This window comes from Mustela nivalis (assembly GCF_964662115.1).
Source record: "Mustela nivalis genome assembly, chromosome: 12".
In the NCBI taxonomy this organism is placed as follows: domain Eukaryota; kingdom Metazoa; phylum Chordata; class Mammalia; order Carnivora; family Mustelidae; genus Mustela; species Mustela nivalis.
The window spans coordinates 94,250,041-94,267,877 of NC_139031.1; the positions used below are offsets into that span (position 1 = coordinate 94,250,041).

At 52.7% G+C, this 17,837-nt stretch overlaps 2 protein-coding genes across 15 annotated transcripts in view; both read right to left on the reverse strand.

The window, feature by feature from the left end:
* The window catches only part of DDC (dopa decarboxylase), a 77,094-nt gene extending 76,916 nt beyond the window's left edge, over positions 1 to 178 (reverse strand). For 3 of the 4 annotated variants that reach the window (XM_082692546.1, XM_082692545.1, XM_082692547.1), the window contains exon 1: positions 13 to 177. The gene's annotated coding sequence lies outside the window, so the exon portion shown is untranslated. Of the gene's footprint in view, positions 1 to 12 lie in introns of all 4 variants that reach the window. The other variant, XM_082692548.1, reaches the window with a different exon arrangement.
* A 9,307-nt stretch (positions 179 to 9,485) lies between these two features.
* Positions 9,486 to 17,837, reverse strand: part of GRB10 (growth factor receptor bound protein 10) — a 172,045-nt gene continuing 163,693 nt past the window's right edge. For 10 of the 11 annotated variants that reach the window (XM_082692791.1, XM_082692785.1, XM_082692789.1 and 7 more), the window contains 2 exons: positions 13,470 to 13,563; positions 9,486 to 12,292 (listed from right to left, as the gene is read on the reverse strand). In XM_082692791.1, the coding sequence (XP_082548917.1) occupies positions 12,146 to 12,292; positions 13,470 to 13,563 (241 nt within the window). In that variant the 3' untranslated portion in view covers positions 9,486 to 12,145. The remainder of the gene's footprint in view (positions 12,293 to 13,469; positions 13,564 to 17,837) is intronic. The other variant, XM_082692787.1, reaches the window with a different exon arrangement.

Here is a 17,837-nt window from a genome sequence, read left to right on the forward strand (position 1 = left end):
CCTGGGACTTACTTGCTGGGAATACTACCTCCTTCTGAGTCTGTTCTCCGTCAGGAGACTCTCTCGTTCTGGGGGCTGAGGAAAGCGTGGCCAGGCAGTCTTCCGACAGGTCACTCTTCGTAGCTTGAGATCCAGATGGCTCCCTGTCCTTGCTTTCCCAGCCTCCGGGGCTGGTTAAACATTAATTTCTCTTGGTGATAAAGGTCAAGAAAATCTGGAGGAACCTACCGGGAAAGCTCATTCTTCAAAGCTCGTTCGTTCCATCTACACTCCCAGACGCGTGGATCCCTCTGACCACGGGCCCATCACCAAATTCCCACGTTTCCCCCCCAACACCCCGGCTTTGATTTTTCAAGCCCATTAGGTCATCCCACAAATTCCCACCTTGGCCCACGGGAAGCCTTCCCCACAGCCCCAGAACTGAGTCTGCGCGCTCTACTCTTCCTCCCCCCACGGCTGAACCGCTGCGTAAGAGAACAATACCGTGGACGAGATTTTGACAGACCTACAGAAAAAAAAAAAAACAAAACAAAACACACAGTCGAGAGAATTTTATTGGGACACAGAGCACCGCTGAGAGGGGTCACCGAGAGCAGGCAGAGGGGTTTGCAGGGAGCATGGGGGCTGGGCGCTTTGGTGCACCTGCAGCTGCCCTGAGCTTGGGGCTTGATGGGTACAAAGGGCGGAGGGGGTGTGAGGCCATGTTCAGGCCATTCATGGAAGGACTGGGAGGACAGAATGGCCATGGCCTGAGGCACTTGTCACAGGCTGCAGGACAGAAGAGCTCTCTGTGTTCTGCCTCCGGGGCCCAGGATATGCCACGGAGGCGGGGGGGGGGGGGGCGGGAAGGGGGGACTCAGGATTCATGGTTAAGACTGGGGTCCTGGACAAGTAGAGTAGCAGTGAGGAGACTATAAACCTCTACAAAAGCCATTGGAGGAAAGAAAGGAGAAGGAAGACAAGTCGGCCCTACAGACACGCATACTAATGCTCCCTGTGCTGCCCGACATCAGCAGAGCCCAGAGAAGTAATTGTCCTCACAGAGGAGGGGCAAGGGAAGGGCACCCTGTGGGGAACAGCATCTGTGAAGGCAGTGAGGCTAGACAGACCAATGCAAACCCTGAAAGAAGTCTACACCCCCCACCCGCAAGGTCTGTACGAAGCAAGGGGGTCCTTTGAGCCATGGTTCCTAATTTGTACTTCCTCCAACTGCAGTGGAAGGCACTGAAATGTTTTTAGGAAGCCTGACCCAAGCTTCTGTATGTCTTCATTACAATCACTGGTGCTTGGAAAATGGGTCAGTGGGTGACAAGACTACACTTGCCTCTGCTCTCCTGATTTGCGGGAAAGAGCAGAAATCCAAGGAACATGGTGGGGGTTTTGGATGCGCTGGGGGAGAGAAGAGAGTTGTGTGTGTGTCAGCGTGCCTGTGTGCATGCTCCTGTGTGGGTGTCAGGAGGTTGCTGGAAGGGGATGAGCAGGGAATCGTGAAGGCTTAGGGGACATGAGGCCACTGGGGGGATGGTGACCATCATGGACCGAGAAGAAAAGCTCAGGGAGGGCTACTGTGGGCCAGGGCATGAAGGAGACTAAGAGTCGGGGAACTAAATGGTAGGTATCGCACACATATTATTCAATGGAGATGTCCAGTGGACTTTTCCACATAGGAGTCTGCGGCTCACAGAAGAGAAGTCTGGATAGGAAATGAAGTTATGAATGTCAAGTTTTAGATGGTGTGTGAACAGTAAGACAAAATCACCCAGAGAGAGTGTGCCAGAGAATGGAGTGCACAAGTGTACAATTTACAGAAAAGAGAGAGACCTGGTGATGTCATTGTGACCAACAATTTCCCTGTCAGTAGACAAAGGCACAGAGGAATTTAAGTGATTTATGGAAAGTTGTTGTTGAGGAGGGGTAAGCTCAGGGTTTTGGTTGGATGACTTCAGGGTACCCCCTTTCCCTGCAGGTGTGTGCCAGCCAACACACACCCCCGGAGTGTGTATTTTGTGCCTCCCTGCTGGCGACTGGGCCAACTGGCCTGATACCAACTTGGACAGAAAAGCCGTGGTGACCCATCTGTTTCCTGAGGTCTCCTTGGCCATAGACTCGACTCTATTCTTCCTTTTTACTTAACCACAGAAGTGATATCACTTAAGAACAGCCTTGAGACATAACATCCGTGATCAGCTCTGGAGATACGACCAGCACTCACACCATCCTCCATCATCTCCTCCTGGGGGTCCCCCAGCAGAAGCCCAGCCTCTAGGGCTATAAAAGTCCATCTTACAGGAAGTGGGCTGTGGAGATCCGTCTTGCAGCCGGCTGCCCAAGAAGTGCTTCTGTCTGGAAGTCTTCTTAGACCATCCCTTGTCAGCCTGGACTGGACAGCTTTTTCCTTTGGTCTCATGGCTCCTTTGGCTTTGGGAGGTCGTCTTGCATACACTTCCCTTTCATGGAGCACTGTTCTTTCCCTTGATGGATACTTTCTTCAGGGTATGTTTCAGTTGAACCAGTCCACAGAACATTCTGTGTTCTAAGGACATTCTACCGATCTCCACGTATGCACGCACACACGTGTCCGTCTCTGGACACAAAAGGCACATGAGCCCATCTAAGAGTACTCCCCAGACCGACAGACGTTCCTTTAGGAGACATGATAAAGCTTCTGAAGAGCCACAGTTAAAGCATTCCTCCATAATTCTCTCTGGGAGAAAGTGCGCTGTCGACATGGACTGTCAATATTGACCTTCCACAGGATTTCCAGTGCCTGAAACCGTGTTAACCATCTGGCAACAAAACCGTCGACCCTATGCCATCTGCTTTCCCCCACTGGACAACACACCATAATCACACTTCGTCACAACCAATGTCCTTCCCTTAGCTTGACTGGGATTTCTGTTTCTGGATGTTTGGAATCTTCATCCAGGGGGTGTTCAAATCTGGTGACCCCGGCTCTGCTCTTCTGGGCTCTTCACTGTCAGGCTTGGCGTCTCGTCCACTCAAAACTGTAGACACACGGACCCCTATTTCTCTGTAGTATTTTTATGCATTCAGAGTTTTTACTCTTAGATCTTCACTCCCCCTGGAATTTACATGGGAGTGACGCAGATAGCAGGGTTCTAACATATCCCCCCAACTGGTAAACCAATTCTCCCAACATTATTTTGGAGCAAAAGTCCTCCTCTCGTCTTGCTGATTCTTGAGCTTGTGGTTCTTCTACTGAGTCATCTGTCCAGTTCTCTGCCCATGGTTCCTTATGTCAACATTATCACATTAAAAGGAACTAGGATACTTGGAAAGGCAAGAATTCCCATACAAGTTTTCTTTAAAAAAAAAAAAAATCCTTGGGGTGTCTGGGTGGCTCAGTGGGTTAAAGCCTCCGCCTTCAGCCCAGGTCATGATCCCAGGGTCCTGGGATGGAGCCCTGCATCGGGCTCTCTGCTCAGCAGGGAGCCTGCTTCCTCCTCTCTCTCTGCCTGCCTCTCTGCCTGCTTGTGATCTCTCTCCCTGTCAAATAAATAAATAAAATCTTTCAAAAAAAATCCTTGCTACTTTCACATATTTCTGTTTCAAGAGGAACATTCAAATCGTTTGTTGGTACCTTGAAAAATTACAGTGAGAGGAACATTAATGCATAATGTTAAATAAAGTCTTCCTGTACAGAATGTTGTTGCCTAACTCCAGTCCCATCTCCGTCTTTGTCTGGGTTCCCTCCAGAGCTAATCCTAAGACAAAGATGAAAGGCAAGTTGTTTATTTTGTTTGTGACTACAGAAAATCCGGGGAGGGTGGGGAAGTAAGAGATGGGAGGAAGCCAGCACAGGGCACAATTTTAATGCCTGGCCACATTGTGGACACCTGGCAGAGCATGGCTTCAGGATGCTGGGAGATGGGACAGGATGTTCCCCTGGGGGGTAGTATTCACTTTCCTAAATGAACATAGGCAGAGCCTGTGCAGATGACCAGGGACAGCCCATGGCCAAGTCACAGGAGCTGGCTGCTCTTTGCTCAAGAAGTGACAAATAATGGACAGCATTAATCTGTGTCAGCAAAGTACTGTGTTTACATGTCAACTTTGGAGGTCTGTTGATAAAAGGATGTAAACATTCGGTACTTTTCACTCTATCATGTGAACTCGTGCTTCCCAAGAGAAGACATTTTCAACCTATTGCAGCTTAGAGTTGAAGAACCTGTTCGGGTGTTGTGATTTGTAGACACCCGGACCTCACTGGGGGAGTGGGGTTCTGGGTGTATCCCATAAGTCCCCCCAGGTGAGTCGCAAGTCCCATCTACACTGCACTGTTCCCTACTGAGTTTCAAAGCCACAGCCTCTGGTCTGGATTCAAGTGTATGGACTTCCGTATCTGCCGGGACTTGACACTTTCCGTAGTCCCAGCTGAGGCCCCAGTAAGAACTCTTGGGGAGGCTACATAGGCCCTGCCTTCTAAACTGTTCTGAGTCCATGAAGGTTCACAGAACCTGAGTGCTTTGAGACTGTGCAGCAGAAACACAGAATGTTTCCCGGACTTGTTAAAAGAAAGCACACACCCCAAGAAAGGTGTCTGTCAAAGGAAGGGCCGCCTGACAAGGGGGCATAAACTAGCCAGCCAAAGCACATGCCCGACTGCAGCTGGAGAGTCCGGTCCGGTGGCTGACATGGCACCGTCGTCACCATCGTCATCAAGAGCTGCATATGGTGGGGACCCTGGCCAACCCTGAGGTTGCCCAGCCAACACCAGGGACCTATTCCACCCCAACAGGAACCTTCTCATACTCAGTTAAATTCATCCACATTTCTTTACAGCAGCCACGATGCTCATGAGGTATTTTTCCAGCTCTGGCTTCCAGATGGCACCAAGCATGGACGTCCATTTGGACAACTCTACGATGTTCCTTCGACGCACGGCCTCTCCCTCATCAGTGGTGGGAGGCGTGACCATAGGGCTCCGAGCCCCGGAGAGCTGGAGCCACCAAGACCACATAGCCCTGGCCGCTTCCTGATGAGACAGAGCAGCAGGCCCACGTAGGTTCCCAGTGGACCATCTCTGGGGCTGATGCCATTTCTCATCCCTAATATTTGGCCTTTTCATTTAGGGTTATAGTTGCCTGGGTCACAGGTGATGCCCTAATAGGAGGAGTCATACCGTCGGGACCAGAGTTGGATTTTTCTGGAAAAGCCACGTAGGTTAGGGCAGGGTGAGAAGATCCCGTGTTTTCGGCAGAGCTGAAGTTTGTGGTTTTTGTTTTTTTTTAATTTTGGTGAAGTCCGGCATATCAGCCTTACTTTCAGGGAACGGACCGTGCCTTTGCTTTTGTGGCTTGGAAGTCACCACCAAATGCTATATTATTCTTCTAGATTTTCTTCTCTGTTAGCTTCCAGGGGTTTTATAATCTTGCATTTCACATTCAGGTCTGTGGCCCACCTGAACTGGTGTTTGTGAAGGGCGTGAATTCTCCGTCCAGGTTCGCTGTTCAGCATGGACCTTCGGTGTTTCCACCATGCACCGCTGAAGAGACCGTCTTTGTTCCACTGTGTTGCTGTTGCTCCTTTGCCAACGAGAAGCTGCTTCTCCTGATGGGGGTCTACTTCTAGCTCTCTGTTGTGTTCCGTGGGTCTGTTCTTTCACCAGTAATGCACAGTCTTTTGTGGGGAAGGGTGGAGAGCGCGAGCGAGAGTGCATGAGCAGGGGGAGAGAGAGAATCTCAAGCAGGTTCCCTGCTGATCGTGGAGCTCAGGACCCTGAGATTATGACCTGAGCTGAAATCAAGAGTCGGACGCTTAACTGAGTCACTCAGGTGACTTCAGTCTTGGGGCACCTGGATGGCTCAGTCGGTGATGCCTCTGCTTTTGGCTCAGGTCATGATCTCAGGGTCCTGGGATAGAGCCCCATGTCAGGCTCACATTCAGCGGGGAGCCTGCTTCTCCTTCTGCCCTTCCCCCCACTCATTCTCTAATAAATAAAATCTTTAAAAAACGCTTGCTGTAGCTTTAAAGTAGGCCGTGGAGTTGCGAGCTGTGTATCTTCCAACATCGGGCTTCTCCTACTCAGTCTCTCAAAGCCCTGTTGGATCGTGAAATCAGTTTTGAAGGTGTTGTGATCAGCATTTTAGAAAACGATGCAGAATCAGAGGAAAAGGGGGGCATTGTACCTGGTAAAGGAAATACTAACGTCCAAGGCTCTGTTTGCATCCTGCGTGTGTATAACGCGCACAGCGTCACAGAAGAAACACGTTTCTTACCGCAGGTTGTCATCCAAGCCTCAAAGCAACTACAGATACTCTCTTCTCAGCAAAATAAAATTGGTAAAGATTCATAAAATCTAAAACTGAGGATGAAACGGTGGGGAAAAACTTGAGAAGGCAACTCCGACAGATCACCAGTCACTCCTATAGTTCTTTTGTACTGAACTAAAAAGCAAGAGTCACAGGTTCCCCAGTTCTTTGTGGTTCTTCTTGTATGAGTTTCTTGCTTTCGTTTCCAATATTATTTCCAGCTCGGGTTCTGAGGGCAGCGCTGGAGCCCTGCCCGGGGACTGGTGGCCCAGTGCTGTTCAATCCTCTCATTGCAAACAGAGGACGGTCAAGCTACAGCATTACAGGCAGCTGTTTCTGTTGGCGCTGTAGCCTCCCCTGGGACGTGGACAGAGTCGGTGTGGGTGGCTCGTCTTCCAGAGGAGAGGGATGGCGGAGGCTAGCAGAGGGCAGGATGGGGGGGTGGGGGTGGGAATCCCCTGGGGGTGTTCAAGTTGGCGTGGTGGGGGCAGATGGCCACCCACCGCCTTGGCGGGAAGCTCTGTCTTTGCCAAGTGAGCCCCCTGCTAGGCTCTGGCAGGGGAATGTGGATGACAACCCGGCAGAGTGGACAGAGCCCCGTCACAGACCCGGGAGATGGGGTCCAGGTCTGACTCCCATGACCCAGCTGTGCACCCTGGAGCCCGCCCCATCCAGTGGGGAGAGTGAGTGGCCTGGTGTGCCCAGGAGGGGTGACATTAGTGTGGGGACCTCATGCCTCTGGCACTGCACCGTAGGGCTGAACGGGGCCCACAGGTGGCAGCACGGGCAGCTGCCTGGGTCTTGCCAGAGCCAGAGCCCACCGGTGGCCTTTCCAGTTATGCTGGTCCTGTGCTCCCAAGGGTGCCCCTGGGGGGTGCTCCCAGGGGCAGCTGCAAGGACTTCTAAGTTAGCCTCAACATTTCCCAACAGCCCACCAATAACTCTCCAGGTAGGAGCTCAACAAGGCTCCGATGGGTCCAGGAAGGATAAAAATAAAGCAGAGGCATGCCCCATACATCCCGGGAGCCACAGTGAGCTGGAGAGGATCTCGCCTACCTGTAGTGGCCTGGGAGCAAGCATTTTATTGCCACGTCCAAGCAAGACCTTAATTCCAGAAACTTCAGAAGGGCCTGGAGACATGGAGCCTCAAAGCTCCGAAGATTGAGTCTGACGAAAGGGTAGGTTGAATTCCCTAGTGTCCCTTTACAGGAGTGTTATATAGTTCCCCCCAAAATGTGGCCTGTTCTCATGACAGCCTGCGAAATCGTCTTGCTGGTGGGAGCCACTCTGAGTCACGTGGGGCCTGGCCCCATGGTGCCCTCTGTCTTCACTGAACCGGACACTCTGGGAGCGAGGCCAGGAACGCCTCTGTACTGGGTCATCCCGAGGCCTGTTTGGGAGAGAAGGTCATGGAGGACTTACAGCAGGACTCAGATGGCACTGAGGAAGGTCATCCACGTCCAAATCACCCCAGGAAAAAACCTTAACCGGCTCGGAGATAGAGCACGGTCAGATCGGATGCAGAATTGAAAGTAGTGCGGTAACAGAATGTTAAGGCCGCTTCACTTTTTACACCAAATAAAAAATAATGTGCGTCTCCTCCCTCTAATTAAAAAAGAGGCCAAGAGGTGCATACCTGTGGAACCGGTGGTCTGGGAAAAGCCCCCAGTACTTTCCTCAGGACGCCTGTCTTTACTCAGGAACAGAACTCCGTCGGGAGTGGGTGGGAATTCTAGAACAGCACCAGGAGTGCTCCCCCGTTTGTCGTGTGATGGCTCGTGCAGAACCATCTCTCAAGAAGCAAGTCATGGTCCATTCTTACTCCCGCAGGGAAAGAGGAGGCTGTGTCCTCAGAGGAGGACCTATGTGGTGTGTCCTTACGTTCAGGGTCCTCATGTGCAAATACGGACACGAAAGCTACCCTCTGTCTGGAGAGAGCATCACCAATAGGTCTAATCTGGGCCATAGAAAATGGACCTTCCCACCTCTGGCTCAGGCCGGGAAATCTGCTCCTGGAGCCGGCAGCTATCAGACTGGGAAACATCCTCCACACAAGGGGGCATTTGGAGGTTGGGCTACGCAGACACGGTTGAGTTTTATACACAATATATATTTCTGATGTGAAACCACTGTCATTCCATTATAACCATTTGGCCAAAGCCAAATGAAGGCAGTGGACAGTCCTTCTCTCATGGCAAAGGGGAAGCTAGTATGTATGTGTGTGGTGGGTGCGCAGGTGTGACTTTGGGGAGCTTAGTTGTGGGTCTGAGGTTGAGCTTTGCTGACTCAAAGCATCAACCAGACACAAGAGACGGATCCTCCTCGATCTCGTCACCCACTTCTGTAATGTAGGCGTGCCCTGTCAGTCCCTGGGACCAGCACTGACCCACAGAAGTTTCCGCCATGACGGCACGTTCTAGATGCGCATCGTCCATCATGGCGGCCACCAGCCAATTGTGGCTGTGCTGGACTTGAAAATGTGGCTCATGGAACTGGAACTGAATGTTTCATTTTCTTTTTAAAAGAAAATTTAAATTTAAGTTTAAGCAGGGGTGTGTGTGCCTGTAGTATGGTATCGGACAGCTATATTCCTAAAATACAACGGGGTTTGTACTTTCTGAGAGAATTTGTCACCCCTCTTAACATCAAAGAACAAAAGTCCGGGAACAGCCCAGAACGACACTGCTGTAACCTGCAAGAGAGGCACCAAAGGAAAAATGTCCTATCGCCAATTCATGTGCCCTTTTGGGAGATCTGTCAGGAAAGCGTGTGTGACCAGAGGCAGGGAGACAAGTCAGTCCCTCGGGGAGGCCCTGGGGAAGCCGTGATGGGGGCATCCATTGTCTCCATCCTCCTGCCTGTTTATTTGGCTAGAAAACCTGGATCCAGCCCACAGTCATGGTCCCACTGCAGCACCAAGCACGCCCCTGGATTTCTCAAATGCAAACTGGTTGTGAGTTCCTTAAAGTGTTTGAAAATCCTGAGTGGGGCTCGGACCACCTCTGCATCACTTTGCAATGGAGATGCGAGGAGAAGAGGTGGCTGAGGTCACCGCAGCAGGGATGCGGAGCCGTGTGACCCGCGTGTCACTTACCAACTCCTCTCTGACTAGCGACTAACCAGCACAAAGATCCATGTTACCTCCAAAGGTTTTCAGGTGCGGGCCCGCTGGAGTGTTCCCAAACACAGACACAGACACAGGGGCAGCGGAAAACCAAGAACACCATAGTCATGTTTATTTCTAATTACAAGAAACAGAACATCAGTCCCTCATTTGTACAAAAATACCTGAAAGTTTACAATTAGGTTCACAAGCCGCAGAGCTATGTCCAGAAAGGGGCAAAGCATGTGGAATAAAGGTTTTGTCTCGTGATACCTTCAGCATTCCCTAATACCGTCCACATGTCCGCTGCGTCACCGGCACCGAGAACTCGCCCGGGGACTTCATGAACCCCCCACCCCGGACAGCTGCCTCAGTTGGTCAGACTGTCAGGCATTAAGTGCACAAAAGAGAAGACAAAGCAGCTAGACTGAGGCACGCATTTCTTCAAGGTTTAGTGAACAAAACAATGTTCCGGAGCTCGAAGACCTAAGCTACCAGAGATCACCCATTTCAACTCCAGTACCCAAAGGGCTGGGTATTTCCAACCAAGTCCAGGCTGCTATGTGGGGTTTTCCTTTGAGAAAAGAAAATCACAGGCGAGAGAGAGAGAAAGAGAGAGAGAGAGAAAGTCAACAGGCTCCAAAATGACCCTGAGCTGTTCCGTTTACATTCATGTCATTTTAAATACAAAAATAAAAGCCAACCATCCTTCCGCCCCTGGTTGGTCAGGCCAGGCGCCCATATCCTCGAGCGACAGGCTGCTTCTGGTGGAATCCCAGCCACCAGGCCCAGGGGCTCCCACCCTGGACCCAGCATCTCACCGCGGCCAGGAAGGTACCGAAGACGTCGTCAACCCAGCGACACAATGGCCGTGAGTCAGGGTCCGGCTTTCCCGCTCCTCTTAAATAAAATGCATGTTTACAAGCACGAGATGCCGTGGAGGCTGGCCATCCAGCGGAGAGGGGCGTGAGAGCCTCATCCTCCAGGTCTACACACAGGGAAAGAGAAATCGCCGCATTGCTCTCTGCTTCTACTTCCTATCAGTGGAGAGAAAAATGTGTAACGGGAACCGAAGACCGGCTCCAAGGGGCAGCGCCCTTGCGGCCGGCAGCCAGGCAGGACCTGGGGGTTGACTGACCTGCAAGGGCCTGAGATAACCGGCAACAAAACCAAGAAAACGCGATGGAACATCTACGGCTAAAAACGTTTTACTAAAACTTCTGCATTTGCATTAAGTAGACATTTCGTGGAGAACGAGCAGAGTGAGGCCTGTAAACTATAATACAGCATTTCTACACCCTGGAGGTCCCGGAGCACAGCAGTGCCACCGGCGAAGGTCAGGGTACACGCTCACTGGGGGCACGGCAGTGGGGCAGAGGCAGGCACCTGGGGGGCCAGTCCCACATGGTGACTCAACTCTCAGGCCCGTCAGGGGAGACCTTTCTGCTTTGCAGAGACCGCAGGTAAAGCCGCAGACCCTGTCACACCTGGTGACTCAGCTACAGGGATGGGGTTGGGGGGGCAGACCAGTCACTGTGTGACTCAGTCCCCCATGGGGGAAGCAGGGCTGTGTTGACCCGACTCTTCTGAGCTCCAGCCCGCCAAGGGGGGCCTCCGCCTGGGCCGGCTCATGGGGCTTTTCAGCAGGACAGAGGTCATCGAGTGAGGACCTGTCCATGCCAGGCAGCAGACGTGCCCTTTTCTATGTTCACGTCTTTGTCACCATGGAAACCCTCGAGCCTCCTCTGGCAGTCAAGCAGGTGCCATTTTTCTTTTTGATCCTTTAACCCGTGGAGGGAAGATGGCCAGGAAAGAGCCTGAGCCGCTGTGGGGGGTGGGGAGTAAGGCAGAGATCATTCTAGAACAAGCTGAGAGGGGGCGGTGGACACTGGGTGTTGGGGCGGGGGGCGTCCCAGGGACGCTCCCCATGTCCACTAGAGGCGAGGCCACTCAGCCAGGCCGTGCGATGGGCCGGCGAGCTTTCCAGAGCACCCAGGCCTCCTGAACTGTGAAGGACACACATGTAACAGGTGTAGGGGGCATCTGTGCACACGGGAGTGACGAACAGATGGGGGTGCCCGACTGCGTCCACACCAGGGGCCCAATACCTACTACGGGTAACACCTGTGTCTTTAAAACAAAACAAAACAAAACAAAAAACTCTTCAAGTATTCTGGGGAGAGCTGGGGTGGTTTGTTACCTGGGAGCGGATCCGCCTCCGGTCACCTGCACAGGGTGGGGACCTGGAAACACCTGGGGGCCTGGATTCGGTCTCTGGAGACTGTTCCTCCCCACGGCCCCCGCGTCCCGCGTGCACGGAGGAGCCATACCCCCTCCTACCGGGGCCGAGGGCAATATCGAAAACAAAGAAGGAGTGCAAAAAGTGATCGATACAAAAAAGTAAACATATCAGTTTTAATTGTCAAGATTATTCCAGGGCAAGAGTTCATTTCCAATTACGTGTCTCTGGTTCTCGCTCCTACGTGGCCCAGCCAAGACGATCCGTCCAGATGTCTGCCTCCCGTTCGCAGTTGCGTTCTCCTGCCTCCCCGACCTGTTCGGCATTTGGGGCGGGGGGAAGGCAGCCCCGTCAGATCCACAGCAGCTAACTGTTGCGGGAGTACAACCCCGAGTCCCTCCTGGCGGGTGGGCCCCGACGGACCCCGCTCCCCGGGGTGCAGAACAGACGGGTGCTCTCGGCGATGCGCGAACCCCCGGCCCTGTTCCAGTGTCAGCTTGCTCCCGTCCTCAGCCAAGAGTGAGTGTGAGGTCATAAGGCCACTCGGATGCAGTGGTGCTTGAGTTTGCAAGGTAGGACGCCTTTGTTGAGCTGGTAAAAGTCCACGAGCTGGATCAGGTCAGAGAATCTGGTGTTCCCGTCGTCGAGGCTGAAGAACATCTGCCCGTCATCCTCGCACTAGAAGGACACAAGGACATGTGCCGAGTTAGGGGTCTCACACTTGGGGACGAAGAGTGCGACTATGGGGTCACTGCAAGGGATCGGTGAGGGCAGGAACCAGCAGTGCTTTCCCAGGTCCTGCCATGGTGGGTGTCAGGTAGCCATTTCCATCAACATGGAGGGACCGCATGGTACCTTCCAGAAGCAGCAACCTTCCTAAGGCTGGTCTGACCAGAGAGAGTTAAGGACTGCACTGTGGTGGGAACGTGTATGTACAGAGAGGCAGTCTGAAACCTCTCCTGATTAATAACTCAGAACTGCTTCTAGACTCCAAAACACAGCTGAAGGCACGAGTGCACCCCGTTTTCAAGATTTTTGGCTTTCAAGTCTGTAGCGACTATCCCTAGGAGGCTTCCAGAATCTGGGGTTATCGGGGAGAATGGCATTACCCACTCCGCCCGCCATATAACAGGTTTTCTTTGATTTGAGGCTAAGACAATGAGTGATAACGTCAGGCGGGGCCAGACAGAGCCAACAGGGAAGGAAGCGCTGCTCCTCGGGCGACGAGTCCCAGGCTGGCTCCGAAGGTTCTGTGCAATGAGGGCAGCCTGGCCCCCGGCACACCACCAAATGCCTTTGCCCTTCCGCTGTCTCATGGCAGAGCGAGAGCATCATCGGGACGCGGCAGGAAGGCTCCCGGAAAGCTAACAGGACTCCCCTGTGATCCTCCCACTCCCATCCCTGAGGGACTCCCGAGACGCTGAAGTCCTGGGCTCAAGCAAGCTTCAGACCCGCCAGGTGTGGGCCTCCCAGAGCTTTCTTTGCTATTGGACAGAGTGGATCTCTGAGCGGAAAAGACCTCACCATCCTCTTTGGGCAGAACATGGCCTGGGCTGGGGCCCCACAGGAAAGAGTTTAGGAACGTTATGACCTGTAGACTTCATCACTTGAGAATGTGAAACATCTGATGTCAATTCCGTATACCGTATACGTTACTCCCCAGCTGATGACTTCTGGGAGGCGTGTTCCCAATTTCAAAACACAAACCTATCGGGGGACTCAGAGAAGCAGCTCTCTGGTCAGCTTGGACCTGATATTTAACGACCTGCAGGTCTGGTTAGTTTGGCGTTTGAAAATTGCCTTTGGAACCAACCCAGGAAACAACAAGGCTCAGTGAGAAGTTTTCCATACTTACAGGTAAGATCTGGAAATTTTTAATTTTCTGATGATGACAGAGCGTGAGCACAAAAGCCTTTGGATTGCTCTGGCTGTCTCGGAGGAGAAAAAGCCTGGGGATGGAAAAAATCAGCTGATTGTACACTTTCAAAAATCCAGACCTGGGATGTGGTCTTGTATCTTTGCACATGGGCACGCGCACACACACACGCACACGTTGCCCCACTCCTGAGGGTAAGAGAGCCTTGCAGACGGTACAGTTCAGGATGCCTGAGGACGGGCTTTTGAATATCATCCTCCACTGAAAGCATGCTAGCACCATGGCTGGGCAGGTGTACCACTGCAGCTAGAACGACATGCGCCGGAAAGTCATGAAGTTCAAAGTTCAAAGGGCCACGAGCCAGGATACAGCATCGTAGTAATATCAGACCCTACAGATTATAACCTAGAGAATAAAACAGGAATCCGAGAGTACCTTTCGATACTGTAATAAATGAGCAAGTAAATTAAGAGAGGAGGAGAAGGAGCTCTTCCTTAAAATGGAAGGGAAGCTAAATAAGCAGGAAGAAATGATGAGCCCGACACTATGTGGCCATAGCCACAGGTTCCCACTGATGAAGGACAAGGTCGTCAACAGGTGCAAACATCAGCAGATGGAATTTGATGAGAAACAGAATTTTCGTTATCCAACCACCAACCCCCAGCACTTGCTGATACAAAGGGAAACACAGCGACCGTCCATTAGAGGAACCCGCTGGTACCATCACCACTGAGTATCCAAGGCAACACCACCAGCAACGAGACACCGACTCTGCCCAGCCAGCGGGGACTCTGTGTCCCCTCCTGCAAAGTGGTGACCCGGCTGAGCCCCAGAGCACCCGGAGGCACCCAAGCCGAGACGCACTCTGTAAGAACCGGCTTCTTCCTGTGACACGTGTCCAGGAAGGACAGAGGCTAACGAGATGCGCCCCCAAAGGAGCATTTAGAATTACGATGTTTTTGTTCCCTGTGAAGGATGTGAGAGGAACCACTGGCAAAACCGGACCAAGTGTGTAGGAGCTACGTGGATGTTTACTTCCCAATATTCAAAACAAGGTTTTATCTTTCTATTTTATCTATTTGATAAAGAGAGAAGGAGACAGAGAACACAAGCAGGGCGAGTGGCAGGCAGAGGGAGAAGCAGCCACCCCACTGAGCAGGGAGGCAGATGCAGGCTTCAATCCTGGGACCCCAGGATCAGGACCAAGCTGAAGGCAGATGCTTACCTAAGTAAGTCAGTACCCAGGTGCCCCTACTTCCCAATTTTTACAAGAGTACTGTGGTTAAATAGAAGATAAGTGCTTGTTCTTACAAATTTTCTACCAAAATAAGCAGGATCCAAGAAACATCATGCTATCTGGAACTTACCTTCCAAAGGGTTCGGACAGAAAGGGCAGGGAGGGAGGCTATGATAAAGCAGACGGGCCACGGGATTGGCAGCTGGTGTATCGGAGAAAACGCACACAGGAGGTCACTGTAAGACGCTGGCAACTTTCCCATGACACCAATTTATTTTAGGATAAAAAATACATAAAAATCCCAGTAGCACAAAGAAGTAGAAATCTTTTGCTTTTCCACAAGCACACCTGGTGTTCGTTCCTGTACCCTAGGAAGGAGGAAAGAAGAGCCCTAATGCCAGAATCCAGGTGACAAAGAGCCTGCACTCTACTATTAGGACGGAAACTAGATAAATGGGACGGCAAAGTCCTGTGTTAAAAAGGCAGAAAGGTATTCTATTTTACTACAGGACTTCTCAGAGCCTTTAAATGGGACTATCCACCATGGGCCCCGTGAGACTGGAGCACTGGGTTTTGCACTCTTGTGTGACCACACACCCCTTATTCCAGTGTTCCCAGGAGACATATTCTTCCAAATTTCTTCTGGGAGACCAGCGTCCCATGACTCATGGGGTGGGCAGTCAGTGCTAAGAATTGCTGGCCCTGCGTGGAGGGTTAGGTGGGGGGGCGTCTGCCATGCAGAACCCTGAGAGGCCGGGGGGTCTTCCCCCTCTCCTGGAGGAACACGCCTCAGTTGTCCACCTCAAAGATCTGCCTTATGGGCTATTTCATTCCAAAGAAGCCACCATCCCAGCAAAAAACCCGGGAACTTCCTGGATGCCGGGCTGTCCGACAGGAAAAGCTGGTCTGTCCCTCGCTCTCCTGTCAGCTTAGTTAGCTCCCAGGCACTTCCTGCTGCAGACAGGTGCACCGTGGCGGAACGTGGCCCTGGAGCGGCCTGGGAAGCAGGCAGGCACTGCCCCACACCTTCCACCTGGGGCAGGACCCTGGAAAGTGCTGAGGCTTCTCCAAATGCTTGGGATTTATAGCTTGTGCCCAGTGGCTGTGTGTCTGCAACCATTATTAACTCAGAGGAACCTGTGGTCTGAAAAGCATGTGGCTCTGGAGTCTGTGGGATTCCCAGGCCTGTCACGGATCAGCTCCATGACTGGCCTGTTCTGCCTCGGGCTGCATGGGCTGCTCGACCTACAGGAGCCCAGGAAGCCAGTGATTGCCAACCACAAACCGCAGAGCCCTGCTGGTAGCCCAAGGGACCTCTGCAGGGACAGGTCCCAGGACTACGTGGCAGGCAACGCAGCCAGGTCAAGAAATCTGGAACAGAGGGATGCCTGGCAGTTCAGTTGGTTAAGCAGCTGCCTTTAGCTCAGGTCATGATCCCAGGATGCTGGGATTGAGCCCCCCGTTGGGCTCCCTGCTCCGTGGGAAGCCTGCTTCTCCCTCTGCCCCTCACCCAGCTCTTCTGCTCTCTCTGACAAATAAATAAATAAAAATCTTTGGGGAAAAAAAATGGAAAAAAAAAAAAAAGAAATCTGGAACCCAGCACAGGACGGAAAGCGGTGAGGACCACATAGCAGGGGGATCTTGCAAATGTGCCCCCTGGCGGGCTCCTGAAGCAGAGCGAGGCCTGTGCTGGGGGCTGGGGTGTGGGGGGTGGGGGGTGGGGGGGTGGGGGTGGCGGTTGCTGACAGCAGTCCTCGGGACAACCCAGCTCAGGGTCATAAGTGAAGCTCTGAGCGCTTGGCAACTCCTTTAGTCTCCACCATGACCTTGTCATGGTTCTCGTTTCAAGATGAGGGCAGTGGGCACGGAGAAGTTAAGCCAGGTCCCCAGAGGCTAGCAGCCAGCCTTAGGCACAGAGGAATCCCGGCTTCTAGGATCAACAGGGCCACGGGTAAGATCGGAGGAGGCATGTATAGACGGTTCCTTCATGGCTGCTGAGCGCTGTTATGGTGCTGATGGGGGCACTGTGTCAGCCCTGGGACAGGACCCCTGCCCCCTAACATGGGGGTCCGTGGGGAGCTGCAAACAACTCAAATCTGGACAGAGAAGTTCCCTCCCCCACAGGGGAGGACTGGCGTGCTCCTCGGGGCTCACCAACAGCACAGAGCTGGAGACTGGGGGCCCAGGAGGGGTGGGCGGGGGCGGGGCCGGGCCCAGTGTGAGCAGGGCCAGGGTAGAGAGGGCGGGGGACAGAGCCGAAGTGCTGCAGGAGAAGAAGGGAGCCACCAGTGGGCACTCAGCAGAGGCCACGGCGCTAGATCTGCCCTTGCAAGAATCCTTCTCCAGGCTGTGGGCTGGCTGTGGGCGGCAGGAGGGAAAGGAGGAGGGCGCCTGGACCCCGGGGGTTTCAAAGACCCCTCCCCACCGTGTGGGTGCCAGGCTCCCTTGTCTCCTTCCAGCCCCTCTTCCTAACTCCCTGTGTCTTCTGAGGTTACGGCTGACTTTCAGTCATTTTCTCCACGTTGCTGGACTCTCTAAATCGTCTTCCTTTCATTACCTCTGCAGGGATCAGTCAAGATTAGGAATTGATTATTGCATTTACCTTGTTTTCCCAACACATTTCCTGCCTAAGCGCCCAGCAATTAATGGAAGTCTAGCCTCACGGTGATGACATCTGAATGGGTCCCATTATCCTGACCTTTGTTTTGACCAGCCTGACACCAGAGCTGAAGATTACACTGGAGAGAAAGCCTGGCTTATTAATGGGGCAGATGCCAGGGGGCCGGCCGGTCTGTGGGAGGAAATTTGACAGGGATGCTCATCCTTGTCTGTGGGCCTGAACGGACAGAGACCTCGCTTACAAGGACTCTAGGAAATGGTGAAAAGACCAACACGTTTTATTTTTTTAAACAGGCATTAACATGGGGCACCTCGGGGCTCCGTCGGAGAAGCACCTGCCTTCGGCTCAGGTCCTGATCTCGGGTCCTGGGATCAAGCCCCACATCGGGCTCCCTGCTCTACTCCATTGGGAGTTGGCTTCTCCTTCTCCCTCTCCCCCTACACCCTGGCTCGTGCTTGCTCTGTCTCTCAAATAAACAAAATCTTAAAAA